Source organism: Pseudophryne corroboree, chromosome 10, assembly GCF_028390025.1.
Source record: "Pseudophryne corroboree isolate aPseCor3 chromosome 10, aPseCor3.hap2, whole genome shotgun sequence".
NCBI classification, from domain to species: domain Eukaryota; kingdom Metazoa; phylum Chordata; class Amphibia; order Anura; family Myobatrachidae; genus Pseudophryne; species Pseudophryne corroboree.
Window position 1 is genome coordinate 103,686,512 of NC_086453.1, and position 21,310 is coordinate 103,707,821.

At 48.0% G+C, this 21,310-nt stretch overlaps 1 protein-coding gene across 1 annotated transcript; it reads right to left on the reverse strand.

The window, feature by feature from the left end:
* Positions 1 to 14,425: 14,425 nt before the first annotated feature.
* On the reverse strand, positions 14,426 to 15,865 carry LOC134965220 (protein kinase C delta type-like). The gene has a single exon (XM_063941725.1). It carries the CDS (start codon positions 15,863 to 15,865, stop codon positions 14,426 to 14,428), a length of 1,440 nt encoding a protein of 479 aa, XP_063797795.1.
* Between the last annotated feature and the right edge of the window lie 5,445 nt (positions 15,866 to 21,310).

Sequence of the window (21,310 nt, forward strand, 5' to 3'; positions counted from 1 at the left end):
ATTATGAAAACCCCCTTTTCATCCCCTTAGGAGAGGTTTATTAAAATTCTAATTACATAGGTTCCTATTTCCCACCTGAAGAATACCTATGTTACTTTTCAGCTTCCTGACATATCAGGAAGTAAGAGTTAGTGACCAGTCAGTGAGTGAGATAGATAGATAGATTTAGTTCAGTATCTATCCAGAAGGTAGCACTAAATGAGGAAATAAATGAAACCTCTGAACTTAATTTCCTCCAGTTGTGACCAGCATGAGTCAGTGGTCCTAGTCCAGAGCCCAAATCAAACGCTGAACCTAATAAATGCCTTATGATTGAAACCAGGGAAGCCAGGGCATGCTGTGATGTCTGGGAAAACTGGCCATTCTGCAGCTGTCAGTCATCCCCTGTTGGTGGAGCCCATCACATCTTTTTAGTCTAAATCTCGCAAATTCTCCAAGAAAATCTACAGTTATAATTCCACCTTATGTTTAACTGACTACGGGCTCAGTGGAGACCTGCGGTCGCCACGGGTTCTGTTCCCACTCTATGGGTGTCCCACGATTGGGAATAATTCCTGTTGGTCAGCATGCCGACCGTCTGGATTGTGAGGGTGCGGGATGTCTCCTGACCGCTGGTTACATAACGACATCCGTTATGCAGAGTTCAGCGTAAAGTCCATTTTGTGGACCTTGCATATTCTCACACTGTGCATTGCTACGGATCTGAGTGTATGCAGGAACGGACGGACTCTTTATTGTTGGTACTGTTACCACTTCAAGTCACATACCTGTCTGATAGGTGACCACTCATATTATAATATAACCTTTATTTATTAAATAAAAGCCAGCTAAATATAAGTGCATGTAAAAAATAAAGTAGTATACAAATGTATGTGATTATAAAAGGCTAGACCATTGTTACACTGTGTTATTTTCAAATTCCTTTCTGTTGTGTGTACAGAATAAATGTTTCTCTTACGTCCTAGAGGATGCTGGGGTCCACATTAGTACCATGGGGTATAGACGGGTCCACCAGGAGCCATTGGCAATTTAAGAGTTTGAGAGAGTGGGCTGGCTCCTCCGTCTATGCCCCTCCCACCAGACTCAGTTTAGAAAATGTGCCCGGAGGAGCCGGTCACAGCTAGGGGAGCTCTACAGAGCTTTTCTAGTAACAGTAATTTTTAGAGTTTTTATTTTACAGGAGGCTATTGGCAACAGCCTGCCTGCAGCGAGGGACTAAGGGGGGGAGCCGTGTCCGCCCTGCGGGGTCTGAGCCATTGTCTCAGCTGACTGGACACTGAGCTCCAGAGGGGTCTGATCGGTCTCCGCCACAGGGGACCGCTCGCCCCAGCAGCATGCCGCCAACCCCTTACAGAGCTGAAGAAGTGGTGAGTGAGTCACCGACCCCCCTAGCAAGCAGGGGGCCGGTGAGAATACGGCGGCAACGGGGAGGGAGAGCAGTATTAACTGCGCTCCTGTGAAGGTTCAGAGACACATGGTGCGGCCCTGTGAGGGGCACCCTGAGCCAGCGCTTACCCCCACACTGGTCCTCAAGTCTGTCGGGGTCCACAGATCTCAGCCAGCAAGTTTTACCTCAGGCCAGTATAATCTATGAAGACTCAGCAGCGCCATTTTCCTGCCTGCACAGTGCTGGATGGAAGAACAGGTCCCTCCACAGCAGCTCTAACTGTCAGCTCCAACTGTCAGTACACGGTACCAGGGGGCTGTAGAAGGGGGAGGGGAAGCTGTAAACCGACTGTGGGGCAGATGTATTAACCTGGAGAAGGCATAAGGAAGTGATAAACCAGTGATAAATGCAAGGTGATACACGCACTAGCCAATCAGCTCCTAACTGTTAATTTACATATTGGAGCTGATTGGCTAGTATCACATGGCATTTCTCACTGGTTTATCACTTGCTTATGCCGTCTCCACGTTAATACATCTGCCCCTGTGTCTCCTATTAAGGGACACAGTCTGCGCTGATAAGGGGCCTCCCTTTGCTGAAAGCGCTGTGTGTGGGTTGGTTCCGATCTCTGTGTCTCTCTTGCCATTCTTGGGGGGTAAACTCTGTCTGCCCCCACCTGTATGTGTGGAGTGTTTGATGGTCTCCTTTAGCTATGTACAGGGACACTGTGTCATATGCTGCAGAGGATTCATCCTCCCAGGATGATCCCATTCCATGTAATCAGGATAGCACTGGTTTAGCACAGATACCAGCAAGGGAACCAGAGTGGTTTTCCTCTATCAAATCTTGGATTTCTCAAATTGCTGACAGGGTTGCAAGTAATGAATCTGCAACCCAGGTATTATAGAGCTCTATGGCAGTATGGCCTGGTTCTGGTACCTCAGGACGCTCCGTTATATATACCAACACACAAACGTGCGCTTGTGCATGTCGCACAAGACGACATCGATACCGATTCTGACACTACAGATGGTGTTGGGGATGTGTTGCAGGGGTCCACATCTCTTGCAAAGGGGGTGCAATTGTTGGTAGAGGCTATCAGGGATGTGTTAAATGTTAAAGATACCACACCTGAGCAGGTTGAGGGGGCTTTTTTCACTGAAAAGAAAAAAGCCTTGCTAACCTTCCATGCGTCAAAGGAATTGAATGCTATATTGTAAAAAGCATGGGTTAACCCTGAGAAAAAATTCCAGATCCCTAAAAGGGTCCAGGTGGCATTTTCTTTCCCTGAGGAGGATAGGAAAAAATGGGAAAACCGCCAATTGTTGATGCCTCTGTGTCCAGACTCTCAAAGAAGGTGGTTTTACCTGTTCCAGGATCTACCGCCTTAAAGGAGCCGGCTGATAGGAAAATTGATAACATGCTTAAATCAATGTATACTGCTTCAGGAGCCATGTTACATCCCACTATTGCTACTGGATTGCAAAGGCAATAGTAAAGTGGTCGGGTACCTTACTTGAGGATTTGGATACGGGTTTTATGGTAGAATTCGTGAAAGGCCTGGGTTCCATGGCTGTGGGAATATCTTCCATGTCTGTTTCAGCTCGTCTGGGACTATGGCTGCGCCAGTGGTCAGCCGACGCGGAATCCAAAAGAAGGGTGGAGTCGCTACCCTATTGTCACGATCCGGGTATCTGGACGCCATTACTTGCCTTTCAGATGTCTCCTGAGGCTGGCTCAGCGTTCCAAGGCCGGATCTCATCTGTGTCCACATTCTGCATATCCCTCCTGTCACGCTGAGACGCTGTCACAGCGGCGCCATGTTTGAATCCTGCATGGCGTCTCCTGTCCTCTGCGGCCGGCGCCGCCATTACTGTTATGTTTCCACATGGTTTCCAAACCAGCTTTCCCTCCAAGTTCTAACATGGGCGCAGCCATGTTGGATCTAATCACATGCTCCAGTTTCACCAATCCACTGCCTCTGGAAATCTGCATAATTGCCCAGCCAATGCCTGCATAGCTGCAGGTATAAGTATCCTGTGTCTGGGCCAGAAAGAGGTCAGTGCTTTGTTTGTCATACCTTGTTCCAGTCTCTCTCCTGTGGTTGTGTTTCCAGGTTCCAGCTCCTGTCTCCAGCATCCACTAAAGAGACCCGTACCTGCCTACCATCTTGCAGTGCAGCCTGGCTCTGCAGCCCTCTGTGGCTGATCCAGCTTCCAGCTACTTCATCTGCTTCTAGCAGTATCCACTACCACCGGTAATCATCCTTCAACTCCTCTGTTTCCACGCTCCCTAGCATCTTACTACATTCACTCCGTGTTTCATCACCTGGCTGGTTCCACCCAGCATTCATTCAGTGACTTTACCATCTGGCTGATTCCATTCCACATTCACTCCGTGTTTCATCACCTGGCTGGTTCCACCCAGCATTCAGTCAGTGACTTTACCATCTGGCTGATTCCATTCCGCATCCACTCCGTGTCTTACCACCTGGCTGGTTCTATCCAGCAAATACAACAGCTGATTCAAGTTACCAACTTCATCTGTTTCATCTACTGGCATGTTCCTTGGATATCTTCACTACTACAGCCAGGCCTGGTAAGGTTATTCCATCTAAGGACTTTAACAGCTGTTCTTACCTACCAGTGTCCTGTGTAACCATTTCATGACCAGAGTGCTCCAGGAATCATATTAATTATCATCGCCATTATTTACCTTGAATGCTGTTTGTTTACACGGAGTCTGTTAATAAACTTTTATTTTGACTTTTACCTGGTTGTCATGGTCACACCTTCGGGTTTCATTTTAACACTTACATGTCCAGGGGTCTGATTAAACCTCCCCGGTTTAAGTTCCTCTCAGCCCCTACAACTGAGGCTTTCTCCTGTCAGTCAAAATCCTCAGTTGTGACACCTATACAGGTCAGGCTCTCTTTGGGGAAGCTCTAGATGCGTGGATATCCACCGCTATAGCGGGCAAGTCTCCGTTTCATTCCTCAGCAGCCCCTTCTCCGAAAAAAATCTCTCTCTTCATCTGCAACACAGTCCTTTCGGCCTACCAAGCCTAAAAAGGCCAGAACTTCCAATACCTTCTTTAGGGGAGGTCAGGTTAAGTCCAAGAAACCTGCCGCTGCAGGTTCCCAGGAACAAAAGCCTGCTTCGGGTACGCCAAAGTCCTCCGCATGATGGTGGACTGCACGCCCAGGTGGTGGGGCCAGTGGGAGTGAGTCTCAGACACTTCAGTCATGTCAGGGTATCGTCCGGCCTGGATCGCTGGGTGGTAGATGTTGTGTCTCAGGGATAAGGTCTGGAATTTCAAAGTCTCCCTCCTCATCTTTTTTTCAAGTCAGGCTTGCCAACTCTGTTGGAGGACAGCAATGTACTACAAGACGCTGTCTAAAAGCTGGTAGAGGCACAGGTCATTGTGCCAGTACCACCTCACATGCTGAACAATGGTTACTATTCGAACCTTTTCGTGGTACCAAAACCGGATGGTTTGGTCAGGCCCATTCTGAACCTAAAATCATTGAACCCCTTTCTAAAGGAATTCAAGTTCAAGATGGAGTTTCTCAAGGTGGTGATATCAGGTCTGGAAGAAGGGGAATTCCTGGTATCCCTGGATATCAAGGATGCGTACCTCCACATTCCGATCTGGCTGCCGCATCTGGCTGATCTCCATTCAGCCTCTCCACAACACCGAGGGTGTTAACCAAGGAGATAGCGGAAATTATGATTCTCCTCCGCAAGCAGAGTGTGAACATCATTCCATATTTGTACGACCTGCTGATAAAGGCATTGTCCCAAGAGAGGCTGCGGCAGTCCATTGTCCTCACAACGTGACTGCTCCAGAGTCACGGTTGGATTCTGGACCTTCCAAAGTCACATTTGGAACCAACCCAGAGGTTGTCATTTCTGGGAATGATCCTGGATACGGAAGTGCAGAGGATGTTTTTTGCACAGGAAAAGGCGTTGGTGATAGAAGCCATGGTCCGGGATGTCCTGAAGCCATCTCGGGTGTCGGTTCATCAATGCATTTGCCTATTAGGAAAAATGGTGGCCTCTTACGAGGTTCTCCAGTACGGGAGGTCCACGCTCGGACCTTCCAACTGGATCTCTTGGACAAGTGGTCGGGATCTCACCTCCACATGCACCAGAGAATTCGCCTGTCGCCAAAGTCCAGGATTTCACTCCTCTGGTGGCTCCAATTGCTTCACCTTCTGGAGGAACGTAGGTTCGGTATTCAGGGCTGGGTCCTTCTAACCACAGATGCGAGCCTTCAGGGCTGGGGAGCAGTCACTCAAGGAGTAACCTTACAAGAACGGTGGTCAAGCCTGGAAGCCGGCCTGCCCATCAACATCCATCTACAACCGTCTTCTTCAGGCGGCCCCTCTTCTGAGAAATCGAGCCATTCAAGTGCAGTCGGACAACTTAACAACAGTGGCTTACATAAACCGACAAGGCGAAACGAAGAGCAGAGCGGCAATGTCAGAGGTGATAAGAACACTCTTCTGGACAGAATAGCACGCGTTAGCGCTGTCAGCCAACTTCATTCCGGGAGTAGACAACTGGGAAGCAGACTACCTCAGCAGACACGATCTCCATCCAGGAGAGTGGGGACTCCATCCGGCTTCGACGTAATTGTTCCTGGTCGAGGGACCCATAGGCAGTGGCAGTGGACATCCTGGTGTCTCCCTGGGTGTTCCAATCAGTGTACGTGTTTCCTCCACTCATCCCAAGAATCATAAAGCTCATAAGGAGAACAAGGGTTCAAGCGATCCTCATTGCCCCAGACTGGCCAAGAGGGGCTTGGTACGTGGACCTTCTGAATCTACTGCAAGAAGAGCCGAGGCCTCTTACTCTTCGGGAGCACCTGTTGCAGCAGGGGCCGTTTGCCTATCAAGACTTACTGCGGCTACATTTGACGTCATGGAGGTTGAATGCCTGAAGGGCATTCTGAACAAGGTTATTCCTACCCTGATACAGGCTAAGAATTGAGTAACGTCTAAACATTACCATCATATTTGGAAATAATATGTATCTTAGTGTGAGTCTAAGAAATTTCCTATGGTGGAGTTTCAACTGGGATATTTTCTCCTCTTCCTGCAAGCAGGTGTGAATATGTGCCTCAAGTTGGGATCCGTAAAGGTCCAGATGTCGGCCCTATCCATTTCTTCCAGAAACAGTTGGCTGCCCTCCCTGCGGTTCATACTTTTTTGAAGGGAGTTCTGCACATCCAACCTACGGCACCCTGGGATCTTAACGTGGTGTTACACTTCCTCCAATCGGATTGGTTCGAGCCTCTAACGGAGGTTGAGGTCAAGTTTCTCACATGGAAGGCTGTCACTTTGTTGGCCTTAGTGTCTGCTAGATGTGTGTCGAAGTTGGGGGCTTTGTCATGTAAAAGCTCATACTTGATCTTCCATGAAGATAGAGCTGAGCTCCGGACACGTCAGTAGTTCCTTTCAAAGGTTGTGTCAGCATTTCATATCAGCCAACCTATTGTGGTGCCAGTGGCTACTGACTCCTCAGTTTCATCAAAGTCCTTGGATGTTGTAAGGGCTCTTAAAATCTATGTGAAGAGGACTGCTAGTCACAGAAAATCGGACTCTTTGTTTGTCCTGTATGATCCCAAGAATCTGGGTGTCCTGCTTCTAAGCAGACTATCTCTCGCTGGATCAGGTTCGCTATCCAGCATGCGTATTCTACAGCAGGATTGCCGTGTCCTACATCGGTTAAGGCCCACTCTACTCGTAAGGTGGGTTCTTCCTGGGTGGCTGCCTGAGGTGTCTCGGCTTTACAACTTTGCCGAGCTGCAACTGGGTCGAACACGTTTGCAAAGTTCTACAAGTTTGATACTTTGGCCTCTGATGATCTTAAGTTCAGTCAATCAGTTCTGCAGGAGCCTCTGCGCTCTCCCTCCCGTTCTGGGAGCTTTGGTACATCCCTATGGTACTAATGTGGACCCCAGCATCCTCTAGGACATAAGAGAAAATAGGATTTTGGTTACCTACCGGTAAATCCTTTTCTCGTAGTCCAAAGAGGATGCTGGGCGCCCACCCAGTGCTTTGTTTTCCTGCTAGCGTTATTTGGTTCAGTACTACTTAGTTTTAGTTGAGTACTGCATTATTACTTGTTTCAGCGGTTGCTGAGTTTTCAAGCTAAGTTAGCTTGATGTGCCTTGTATGTGTGAGCTGGTATGAATCTCACCACTATCTGTGTTAAATCCTTCTCTCGAAGATGTCCGTCTCCTCGGGCACAGTTTCTAGACTGAGTCAGGTAGGAGGGTCATAGAGGGAGGAGCCAGCCCACACTCTCAAACTCTTAAAGTGCCAATGGCTCCTGGTGGACCCGTCTATACTCCATGGTACTAATGTGGACCCCAGCATCCTCTACGGACTACGTGAAATTTTTTTACCGGTAGGTAACCAAAATCCTATCCCCCCCCTCCCTATCTACAGCAGATGCAGTGGCATACCCTACAGCCGTACCTTTTTGGCAGGTGCAGTACCTTTTTTTTATGGTCTGTACCGATGTTTCATCTTCAAACTTCCATTAATAGTATGGGAAAAGTGGCGTGGCCACGTCGCTGTACCCGTGGCCACGCCCCCTTTTCGAATTTGTATCAATATATGTGTGTAAATTGTTGGAGTGTATGTTGCTGCAGATGCAGTGGGCCTATTTTGGGTTGTGGGGCTGAAGCTGCAGCTCCATCAGTCCCATTGTTAATCCTGCTCTGGGAAAACACAGCAGCCAAAGGGCAGAGTCTCCCATTGGATGTAACCTGTGTGGGAGGGCATTTCTCCCCCAATCAGCTGTGGACTGGATGTGATAGACCTGCCACTAACCCAATGAGAGCTCCTAGCCACGCCCAGCGTTATACACACAGGCACAAAGTCACAGATCTGGGCTATTATATAGGAGATATATCAGCAGCACCCTACTGAGTAATGTCAATCCTATTGAGCAGCACAGTGTTAGCGGGAAGTGCTGCCGACAGCAGAATGGATTTAATTCAATAGACTCAATAATGTACACCTATTTGGAGCAGACTTTCCATGTGGGAGGGTCCCATTTTTTTGCCTGAATCCCCCCCGCCTCGCAAATTGAATTGCGGCTCCCAGATTCCCAATTAACCCCCCCCTCCCCCCGGCAGGGGAGACGCCATGTTGTGTAAAGGCTGGCCACTAACACCTCCGCAGGATCGCAAATAGCGGTGGAGGCCTAGCACAGTAGCGCTAGCCCATTGGGCAAGGTCTCACTTGGCTAGACTGTGTCTTGGTAGCGGCGGAAGAGTCAGCAGTGGCCTTCTCTCACCCCTAAGGTGGCCGGTATAAAAAAATTATTAAGAACATTAAAGTTTAAACTTCAAAGTAGTAGTAACCAACAGGACCAGATTACTGACACACATAGGCGTGCGCAGCACATTTTATTAGGGGGTGCACCGTCAGAGGGGTGTCTAGCATTGATGATCTATTGATGGTCAATGCAATATAAAATACCAATCCTAATAAAGCAGGTACATTGTCAGATGTTGTGGTGTGCACCAAACAAACACCCCTGATGGCACTCACTGCAATTACACTGCTCCTCCTCAGCCTGGTCTGGCTCCCCTTCTCTCTCCCCTGCAAGCTGCAGCAGCTTACTTACAAGTCAGTCACTCACTGACATTGACAGTCGCAGACTAGTATTTCTGCTGTTGGGAAAATGAGTGACGTGTCAATGCTGCTGCCAGCCGCCTGCCAGTATTGAATTTGTCTTCCTAAGAGGAATGCTGGCTGCATGCTGATCCGCATCAGTGGCTGGCATTAGCATAGCATAGAAGGAGCGAGGTAGGTGTGATGGGTGGACGTGCGAGCAGCATGACGTAATCACATCACATCATGCTGTTTTTGTACATTGAGGTGTAGCCGGGAGTTTGAAAGCCGGTGGCAGTGGCACCCTTCATTAACCTAGGCGTCCGGTCAGTAATGCAATCCTGACAGGGTGCAGCGCAGAGGGGACAGGTGGAACTCACCCCCCTGCCCACGGTACCCATGTAATAAAGGTATTGCGCGCAAAAGGGGGTGTGGCCTCAAAAAGAAAGGGGCGTGGTCACACAATAGTAATAATGCCCACAGTAGTAGTACCCAAGTGGAAATTTTTAAGTGGGGGTATGGAAAAGTGAAGGGTGCAATTATGTGCGCGCCGAAGGCGCGCGCACTCCTGACAAGGGGGCATGGCCACGCAAAAGGGGGCGTGCCCTCCAGTGTAGTTTACCACACCATATACGCCTCATACACATTATGCACCACAATAGTAGGACCCCTTTCACATTATACCTCACAGTATAAACCGAAATTCACATTTATACCACACAGTATGAGCCACATTCATATTACACCACACAGTATGAGCCAAATTCACATTACACCACACAGTATGAGCCAAATTCACATTACACCACACGGTATGAGACGAAATTCACATTACACCACACAGTATGAGCCGAAATTCACATTACAGCACACGGTATGAGCCGAAATTCACATTACACCACACAGTATGAGCCAAAATTCACATTATAGCATACAGTATGAGCCAAAATTCACATTATAGCACACGGTATGAGCCGAAATTCACATTATAGAGTGACAGAGTGACAGGGAGAGTGACAGCAGGGGCATGGAAAGTGACAGCAGGGACATGGAAAGTGACAGCAGGGACATGGAAAGTGACAGCAGGGGAATACAGTAGGGACTAGGGAGAGAGAAAGGCAGCAGGTTAGATTACCTGTTTAGCAGCGGTGGTGGTCTGCGGTGCTGTGGATGAGTAGGCTGTGGTAGGCGTGACGTGGAGGAGGCTGTGGGCCTCGGAGATAGTGCGGAGGAGGAGGCTGTGGGTGCGCAGAGGTCCGAGGGCGGGGCGGCAGAAGAGGCTGAGGGCGGCTGCAAGTGGATCTGGAACCAGGCTGGCTTTATTATCCCTGCCGCCGCATCGAGCTCCTGTGACCACGGCGCTAATATTTCAAAACTGCTGCGGACCGGCAGCCAATCAGCGACAGATTTGAACTAGTAGCGCCGCGGTCACAGGAGCTCGATGCAGCGGCAGGGATAATAAAGCCGGCCTGGTCCCAGATCCGCTGCAGCTGGGAGTATGGAACCTGGGTTTCCAGTGCGGCGGCGATGGTAGGGGTGGAGCGATGGATGGCGGACCGGGAACGCAGCTTCTTTGTCGGCCCATACAGTAATGCCCCCAGCAGTAGCACCCTTTATACAATGCCCACAGTAGTAGTGCCCCTTATGCAATGCCCCCAACAGTAGTGCCCCTTATGAAGTGCCCCCTTTACAATGCCCTCATTAGCCGTGCACCCCATCAGTAATGCCCTTAATGGTAATGCCCCTGTGTAGTATTGACCCTAGTCGTTTAGCCCCTGTAGTTTAGCCCCAGTAGTCATGCCCATACTGGTAATGCCCCTGCAGTTATGACCCCAGCAATTTACCCCCCCCCCCTTTAGTTTAGCCTCTGAGTGGTAATGCCCCCAGTAGTTTTGCCCTCATGTAGTTTGCCCCATGTAGTTTATCCCCCAGTGGTAATGCCCCCTGCAGTTGTGCCCGCACTTGTTTAGCCCCTGTAATTTAGCTCCCATGTAGTTTGCCAAAGTTAGTAATGTCCCCAGTAGTTTGCCCCCTTGTAGTTATACCCCCAGTAGTTTAGCTCCTGTAATTATGCCCCCTTGTAGTTTAGCCCCCAGTAGTAATGCTGCCAGTAGTTTGCCCCTTTGTAGCTTGCCCCCTTGTAGTAATGCCCTCAGTAGTTTGCCCCTTGTAGTTTGCCCCAGCAGTAAAGCCCCCCAGTAGTTTGCCCCAGTACTAAAGCCCCCCAGTAGTTTGCCCCTCTGTAGTTTGCCCCAGTAGTAAAGCCCCCCAGTAGTTTGCCCCAGTAGTAAAGCCCCCAGTAGTTTGCCCCTCTGTAGTTTGCCCCAGTAGTAAAGCCCCCCAGTAGTTTGCCCCAGTAGTAAAGCCCCCAGTAGTTTGCCCCTCTGTAGTTTGCCCCAGTAGTAAAGCCCCCCAGTAGTTTGCCCCCAGTACTAGAGCCCCCCAGTAGTTTGCCCCTCTGTAGTTTGCCCCAGTAGTAAAGCCCCCCAGTAGTAAAAGTCCCCCAGTAACTAGCCCCCAGTAGAAACGCCTGTGGTACACATATAGGAGGGATGGGGGGAGGGGGGAGCATCATACTTACCAAGCCCCGCTCCCACCGCAGTCCTCTCTCGCCGCCCGCTCCTCGGCACTATGGGAGAGACGTCATGACGTCTCTCCCATAGCGCGTACTGACAGAGCCGGAAGCCGGAGCTCAGTACTGAGCTCCGGCTGCCGCTGCGGAGAGGGAGACGGGCGCCCGCTGGTAACGCGATCTCAGCGGGCGCCCGGCATCTCCCTGCAGCGCCGCCCGGAACATCGGGTTAGGTGAGCCGTGGGAGGCGGAACTGCGTTCCGTCTCCTGGTGGAACTGACGGAACGCAGTTCTGCCCCGTTCCGGCTCACTTTAACCAGTTAGCCGTCTCTGGCGTTCATGTCTGTCCGGAGGCGGCTGTTAAATTGCCGTCCCTGGCACTGTGTGCGCTTCTACAGCGGCAATTGCCGTTGTGCCGCCTCACACATTAACAGTCTAGCTCAGCATCTGGTTACTACAACTTTCCAATGTACACACATTTAGGGCTATCGCCTGTAACAACAGTGGGTAGCAATATAAAAACATGGACACATTAACAGTCGTTTCGCATTTCTGCTTTATCATAGGAAACCCAGATGTCGGTCTCAGGGGAGCTATATAGCCGTCATCAGTCAATCATTCGTTATCACTTTTGAGTGACATTCTCTTCCGCCAATTACAATTTTTCTTCTATCTCTCCTGCTTTTAGTAGTCCGATGGGTTGGAAATTGAGATTAATTCAAGCTACTGCTAATATTATTCTGAGAAAGAGCTGTGTGACACTTTATATTTATCCACAAAATCATCCATAGATTTATACTTGCATGGGGCAAGGTTGATTATTATTGATTATCTATTTTATTTAATTCAGTTGTATCAGGTATATGATTATTATTGCCCATCCCTTTATATAAAGTATGCATATATAAACATATGGATCCTTATTTCATTCCCTATATTAGGAGGATGTAGACATTCCTCCCAGAGCTTATAGATACTCGTTGTTATAGAGTTTTAATTATATATGGTATCCATATTATTTCCTGTTACTCTCTTCCCACATTGGGATATAAGTAACTGGGGGTGATGTATGAAAGTGCGCTGTGGTTTCTGATGACCACAGCGCACCTAAAGGCTGCATTTAGCGCCTCCCAATAATGTATGAACGGCGTGGTAATGCCGTGTGCAGTGACAGCTGCGCCCCCCCGTCGCTTACCGCTTCCCCGCAGTAGTGAATGACATACGAAGGGCAGAGGCAATGTATGATTGCCTCTGTTGGCAGTCTTCGCCTCTTAACCGCGATGCTCCTGTTCGCCTCCCCCAGCCTGGCGATGTGTACAAAATGTGCGCTCGCTTAGTCTACTTTTTTTTTTAAACAAAACATTATTGAACGTGGACATTATTCAGATGTCCCACACAGCCTAATTGCGCATGCACCCGGGGGCCGCCAGCGGCGCAGTCTGGAAGCAGGGGAGAAGGGCGCATGCACACAACTGCAACGCCGATAACAGCTAGCCGATGTGGGAGAAGCGCTATCGCGGGACAGGTGAGATAACGCCCTCCCACATCGGCATGCACACATATCATACATTGTGGCGGCGGGTGCGGGCGTATCACCACGATAATGTGGTGGTACGCCCCCAGGCACATAACATCCGTTAGGACTTTTTTCATACATTTACCCCTGTGTGTGGTGTTGTGGCAAAGGTGAATTATAATGATTGAGTGCTCATAGGTGTTTGTCCAACACCTATTTATTGCCCTATTATTTACTCCTATACACGTCTGTATTTTTGACAGACATGAATGTGTTCATGTGTTATGGGTACCAATAGATATCTTTAATAAAATTAGTGAATTTATTAATTTCCTATCCATTTATGTTATGTTTATTATAACTCGTATATTACATGCTCTTATCCCAAGGTCTTAATTACACTTTATATTGTCTTTTCACAGGTTACTGAGGTGAAGCAGGAAGGCACATCAACAAGATGTATTAACATTTTGTCTGCCCCTCCGGCGATGTCCCCCTGAGCACACAGCGCGTCAGCTCAGTGCTGATACGCGTTCTCTCCCTGCCCGGCCGGCTCCTGTGCGCATGCGCGGAAACTCGCTACTCACGCGAGATTTCCTGTGCACACCGGAGCCGGCCACAGCTCTGTCCCTGCTGTGGTCTATGGGCATCGCCACCTACAGCAGTAGAAATTGACAGCTGCAGGTGTCGGAACGGTCAGTGATGCTGACTGTTCATACATTGCCTGCACATATCGGCCTGCTATCTGTGTCTTACATGGGGGAGAAGCGGCAGATACTGCTTCTTCCCCATATCGGACGGTAATACATTTACCCCATTGTGTGCTATATTTCTCCTATCAATTCTATGCATACCTCTGTGAGACACGTATACACTTTCACATCACAAACCCAGGTTATTTTGGCGATGTGAAAGGTGCATTACTTACAATTGGCACTACTTGTGTTTAAGGCCTCCGTTAGTGTTGATACAGTGCAGGGCAGGACACCTGTTTGTTTATCTATTACTAGCTGAAGTACCCGGCGTTGCCTGGGTTTACATTTTCAAGTACTCAAGTTATCAATGAGTTGGATGTAACTGTCAACATTTGAAAAAGTAATTATCAGCTTAGCAGCTCTTCCAACACACCCATGAGGTGGCTGCCTAATGTCGTTTTTTTTTTACTTGGGGTGTCGCCAGTAGCCCTAATCCCCAGCTCTCGTAGTGCATCCTCAGCCGAGGATGCGACAAGCAGGTGGTGGTAGGTAGAAGTAGCAGGTGGCGCGCCTCCAGGGAGGTAGCCTGGAGCAGATGGCAGAGCTGTGCCTCTCGGGAGATTTAGTAGTAGACGTCGAGGCAGGCAGCGAGTAGGTCGTAATACTCTGGTGATACAGGATCTACTTCCATTGGCACATTATGATATGTTTCACCCCATTTAGGGCAAACAAATTGAATGTTATCAAAAATGCTTTGGTCCGTTAAAGCAATTGGCTCTTTGAATGCTTCACTGTCGGGCGCAGGAATTTGATGTTTTTTACCTGTATACATGGAGGTCTTGTCTGGTTTTACTGGGGATGTTGCTTTTCCAGTTTCTATCATCTTCCAGTTAATTGAAGAGAAGAAGCTGTGTTTTCGCACATTGCCCTTTACCCCGAGCCGGCGGGACTGGTTCTTGCAAAGGAGTTTGGATATAAAGTCCCCTGTTACATCATCAGTAAGCCACAAATTTGGTGGTTCTTGTGTGAGGATATTCTTCATTATCTCTGCATGATTCTCTCCCGGAAAAGGGTACTCTCGTAAAGCGAGTAAATGTATCATAACACCAAATGCGAACCAGTCTACAGCTGCACTGTATGACTTTTGAGTTAGAATTTCTGGAGCCATATAGGCAGGTGTTCCACCAAGAACTGTGGCATTGGTTTTTCCACGTGTATTCAGGAGGGAAAGACCAAAGTCTGTGATCTTTACATGCCCATCTGTGGTCAGCAAAACATTACCCAATTTTAGGTCTCTGTGTATTATTCCTCTGGAATGCATGAACTGCAAGCCACAGACCAGTTCTGCCGCTATAAACGTTATTGTGGTTGGCTCCAGAAAATTCTCATCATAAAAATGGAATAGGTCCCCTCCGTCAGCAAGTTCCATTACACAGTATAGATAGTTCTCTGTGTGGAAGGCCGCATTTCCATGGATTAGGAAACTGCTTTCATTTGCCAACTGAAGGACTCGACTCTCAACCAAAATGTCCTCATGTTTTATTAATGGCCTCTTTTTTAGGGCTTGTAGTAATGCTCTCTTCTTTAAGATCTTAACTGCCACTCTTTCATTACGAATAGCATCTGTTGCGAGCATCACTTTGCCAAAACCTCCCTTTCCAAGTAGCGAGTGGAAAGTAAATGTTTCAACTGTTAAGGGGGCAGTGGCTTTGCTGTTGTGGCTGGTGGGCATAGTGCCACTCTCTTGTGCAATTTGCTTACCCGGTCGGATGTCTGGATGGTTGCATCCTTCCGCTGGATCTTGAGCAATGTTCATGTTTCTCCTGTGCCAAAATCTGGGAAATCTGCTACATAAATGTAGGAACTGATCTTTCTTCTTTTTCAGAAATCCCGAAAATCGGACCCAGCCTTTTTGTATACATTCAGCCAATGCATTTTTCCTCACCTTTCTCTTAGCTGCCTGCTTTTTTGCTCTTTTGCTCTGTTTCCTGCTCTTCTTTACCTGCTTGCCTTTGTATCTACGTATTTTCTGTTTAGCTTTCTTTCTCCTAGTAGTTCCCATGTTATGTCCAAAGACAAGAATAGGGCTGAGAGAAAAAACAAACCAGCAATCACAAGATGTGTCTGCTGTGTGAAGTTCAGGGGCATCAGCAGCTGTATAAGTAGCTGCGGAATGTCAGCAGTGTCTGTGATGTCATCAGTGTCTATGATGTCACAATAGTGCAGCTGAGCTTAGTCCTAAAGGTCACCTACATTATGGCAGTTGATGTATATGAAAGTTTCACGCTGTACAAATTCTAAACTTTTTAAGATATAGAGAAAGCAGGGTTGAGGAAAAATAGTTTAAAAAAAGGTGTATTTTTTTTCAGACCGTTTTTTTGTTTTGTTTAAACCATGTTTTTTTAATTGATGTAATAAAAAATTTTATTGAATCATGTGTTAGAACCTTTGATCAACCAGGTTTTAATACGTTCTAACATTAATGTTGTTATTAGGCTTTGATGTTATTTATTTTACATCTTTCAATAAAACAAATTTTTTTGCCGCTTATTATTTCTACTAGCTGTTCTACCCGTTCTTCACACGTAAATTTCTGATTTTCACGGTTGTACTTATAAATTATTGTTACAAATTTGGGAAATCTATAGAGATGTAAATTTAAGACGTCTTAATGTAAGTAAATATTAATCCATGTTTCTTAGCGTAGCAGATACAGTGAAAACAGGACAGAACCATTTGTGTAGTTTACTAAATTCTACACACTGGATGTGTAATCCAAACTTTGATCCAATTGTCCATTAGGGCGTTATTGTTCATGCAACGCAAGTCGTGCATTGGTAATGATGTCATTATGAAAACCCCCTTTTCATCCCCTTAGGAGAGGTTTATTAAAATTCTAATTACATAGGTTCCTATTTCCCACCTGAAGAATACCTATGTTACTTTTCAGCTTCCTGACATATCAGGAAGTAAGAGTTAGTGACCAGTCAGTGAGTGAGTTAGATAGATAGATAGATTTAGTTCAGTATCTATCCAGAAGGTAGCACTAAATGAGGAAATAAATGAAACCTCTGAACTTAATTTCCTCCAGTTGTGACCAGCATGAGTCAGTGGTCCTAGTCCAGAGCCCAAATCAAACGCTGAACCTAATAAATGCCTTATGATTGAAACCAGGGAAGCCAGGGCATGCTGTGATGTCTGGGAAAACTGGCCATTCTGCAGCTGTCAGTCATCCCCTGTTGGTGGAGCCCATCACATCTTTTTAGTCTAAATCTCGCAAATTCTCCAAGAAAATCTACAGTTATAATTCCACCTTATGTTTAACTGACTACGGGCTCAGTGGCGACCTGCGGTCGCCACGGGTTCTGTTCCCACTCTATGGGTGTCCCACGATTGGGAATAATTCCTGTTGGTCAGCATGCCGACCGTCTGGATTGTGAGGGTGCGGGATGTCTCCTGACCGCTGGTTACATAACGACATCCGTTATGCAGAGTTCAGCGTAAAGTCCATTTTGTGGACCTTGCATATTCTCACACTGTGCATTGCTACAGATCTGAGTGTATGCAGGAACGGACGGACTCTTTATTGTTGGTACTGTTACCACTTCAAGTCACATACCTGTCTGATAGGTGACCACTCATATTATAATATAACCTTTATTTATTAAATAAAAGCCAGCTAAATATAAGTGCATGTAAAAAATAAAGTAGTATACAAATGTATGTGATTATAAAAGGCTAGACCATTGCTACACAGTGTTATTTTCAAATTCCTTTCTGTTGTGTGTACAGAATAAATGTTTCTCTTACGTCCTAGAGGATGCTGGGGTCCACATTAGTACCATGGGGTAAAGACGGGTCCACCAGGAGCCATTGGCACTTTAAGAGTTTGAGAGTGTGGGCTGGCTCCTCCGTCTATGCCCCTCCCACCAGACTCAGTTTAGAAAATGTGCCCGGAGGAGCCGGTCACAGCTAGGGGAGCTCTACAGAGCTTTTCTAGTAACAGTTATTTTTAGAGTTTTTATTTTACAGGAGGCTATTGGCAACAGCCTGCCTGCAGCGAGGGACTAAGGGGGGGGAGCCGTGTCCGCCCTGCGGGGTCTGAGCCATTGTCTCAGCTGACTGGACACTGAGCTCCAGAGGGGTCTGATCGGTCTCCGCCACAGGGGACCGCTCGCCCCAGCAGCATGCCGCCAACCCCTAACAGAGCTGAAGAAGTGGTGAGTGAGTCACCGACCCCCCTAGCAAGCAGGGGGCCGGTGAGAATACGGCGGCAACGGGGAGGGAGAGCAGTATTAACTGCGCTCCTGTGAAGGTTCAGAGACACCTGGTGCGGCCCTGTGAGGGGCACCCTGAGCCAGCGCTTACCCCCACACTGGTCCTCAAGTCTGTCGGGGTCCACAGATCTCAGCCAGCAAGTTTTACCTCAGGCCAGTATAATCTATGAAGACTCAGCAGCGCCATTTTCCTGCCTGCACAGTGCTGGATGGAAGAACAGGTCCCTCCACAGCAGCTCTAACTGTCAGCTTCAACTGTCAGTACACGGTACCAGGGGGCTGTAGAAGGGGGAGGGGAAGCTGTAAACCGACTGTGGGGCAGATGTATTAACCTGGAGAAGGCATAAGGAAGTGATAAACCAGTGATAAATGCAAGGTGATACACGCACTAGCCAATCAGCTCCTAACTGTTAATTTACATATTGGAGCTGATTGGCTAGTGTGTTTATCACATGGCATTTCTCACTGGTTTATCACTTGCTTATGCCGTCTCCACGTTAATACATCTGCCCCTGTGTCTCCTATTAAGGGACACAGTCTGCGCTGATAAGGGGCCTCCCTTTGCTGAAAGCGCTGTGTGTGGGTTGGCTCCGATCTCTGTGTCTCTCTTGCCATTCTTGGGGGGTAAACTCTGTCTGCCCCCACCTGTGTGTGTGGAGTGTTTGATGGTCTCCTTTAGCTATGTACAGGGACACTGTGTCATATGCTGCAGAGGATTCATCCTCCCAGGATGATCCCATTCCATGTAATCAGGATAGCACTGGTTTAGCACAGATACCAGCAAGGGAACCAGAGTGGTTTTCCTCTATCAAATCTTGGATTTCTCAGATTGCTGACAGGGTTGCAAGTAATGAATCTGCAACCCAGGTATTATAGAGCTCTATGGCAGTATGGCCTGGTTCTGGTACCTCAGGACGCCCCGTTATATATATACCAACACACAAACGTGCGCTTGTGCATGTCGCACAAGACGATATCGATACCGATTCTGACACTACAGATGGTGTTGGGGATGTGTTGCAGGGGTCCACATCTCTTGCAAAGGGGGTGCAATTGTTGGTAGAGGCTATCAGGGATGTGTTAAATGTTAATGATACCACACCTGAGCAGGTTGAGGGGGCTTTTTTCACTGAAAAGAAAAAAGCCTTGCTAACCTTCCATGCGTCAAAGGAATTGAATGCTATATTGTAAAAAGCATGGGTTAACCCTGAGAAAAAATTCCAGATCCCTAAAAGGGTCCAGGTGGCATTTTCTTTCCCTGAGGAGGATAGGAAAAAATGGGAAAACCCGCCAATTGTTGATGCCTCTGTGTCCAGACTCTCAAAAAAGGTGGTTTTACCTGTTCCAGGATCTACCGCCTTAAAGGAGCCGGCTGATAGGAAAATTGATAACATGCTTAAATCAATGTATACTGCTTCAGGAGCCATGTTACATCCCACTATTGCTACTGGATTGCAAAGGCAATAGTAAAGTGGTCGGGTACCTTACTTGAGGATTTGGATACGGGTTTTATGGTAGAATTCGTGAAAGGCCTGGGTTCCATGGCTGTGGGAATATCTTCCATGTCTGTTTCAGCTCGTCTGGGACTATGGCTGCGCCAGTGGTCAGCCGACGCGGAATCCAAAAGAAGGGTGGAGTCGCTACCCTATTGTCACGATCCGGGTATCTGGACGCCATTACTTGCCTTTCAGATGTCTCCTGAGGCTGGCTCAGCGTTCCAAGGCCGGATCTCATCTGTGTCCACATTCTGCATATCCCTCCTGTCACGCTGAGACGCTGTCACTGCGGCGCCATGTTTGAATCCTGCATGGCATCTCCTGTCCTCTGCGGCCGGCGCCGCCATTACTGTTATGTTTCCACATGGTTTCCAAACCAGCTTTCCCTCCAAGTTCTAACATGGGCGCAGCCATGTTGGACCTAATCACATGCTCCAGTTTCACCAATCCACTGCCTCTGGAAATCTGCATAATTGCCCAGCCAATGCCTGCATAGCTGCAGGTATAAGTATCCTGTGTCTGGGCCAGAAAGAGGTCAGTGCTTTGTTTGTCATACCTTGTTCCAGTCTCTCTCCTGTGGTTGTGTTTCCAGGTTCCAGCTCCTGTCTCCAGCATCCACTAAAGAGACCCGTACCTGCCTACCATCTTGCAGTGCAGCCTGACTCTGCAGCCCTCCGTGGCTGATCCAGCTTCCAGCTTCCAGCTACTTCATCTGCTTCCAGCAGTATCCACTACCACCGGTAATCATCCTTCAACTCCTCTGTTTCCACGCTCCCTAGCATCTTACTACATTCACTCCGTGTTTCTCACCTGGCTGGTTCCACCCAGCATTCATTCAGTGACTTTACCATCTGGCTGATTCCAATCCACATTCACTCCGTGTTTCATCACCTGGCTAGTTCCACCCAGCATTCATTCAGTGACTTTACCATCTGGCTGATTCCATTCCACATCCACTCCGTGTCTTACCACCTGGCTGGTTCTATCCAGCAAATACAACAGCTGATTCAAGTTACCAACTTCATCTGTTCCATCTACTGGCATGTTCCTTGGATATCTTCACTACTACAGCCAGGCCTGGTAAGGTTATTCCATCTAAGGACTTTAACAGCTGTTCTTACCTACCAGTGTCCTGTGTAACCATTTCATGACCAGAGTGCTCCAGGAATCATATTAATTATCATTGCCATTATTTACCTTGAATGCTGTTTGTTTACACGGAGTCTGTTAATAAACTTTTATTTTGACTTTTACCTGGTTGTCATGGTCACACCTTCGGGTTTCATTTTAACACTTACATGTCCAGGGGTCTGATTAAACCTCCCCGGTTTAAGTTCCTCTCAGCCCCTACAACTGAGGCTTTCTCCTGTCAGTCAAAATCCTCAGTTGTGACAGTAAGCACTGACCCTATGAATCCAGCCGGAGACCAGGATCAAGCGGCTAGGCCGATGCAAGAACTGGCAGCCCGACTTGAACATCAGGAGGCTGCACAAGGCCATATCATCTGCTGTCTCCAGGATCTCTCTATGCGGCTGGATGGGATTCAAACGACCCTCTGTGAACCTGACACGTCCGGTGCATCCACCACAGTGACACCAGCTGTAACCCCACCCACCTTGCCCATCTCCATTCCACGTCTTCATCTTCCAACGCCAGCAAAATTTGACGGATCTCCAAGGTTCTGCAGGGGATTTCTCAACCAATGCGAAATCCATTTTGAGCTTCAACCTGGCA

What these genes read in the sequence shown, in the direction of transcription:
- LOC134965220 (XM_063941725.1), bottom strand. Translation starts at nt 15,865, where the DNA reads ATGGGAACTACTAGGAGAAAGAAAGCTAAACAGAAAATACGTAGATAC.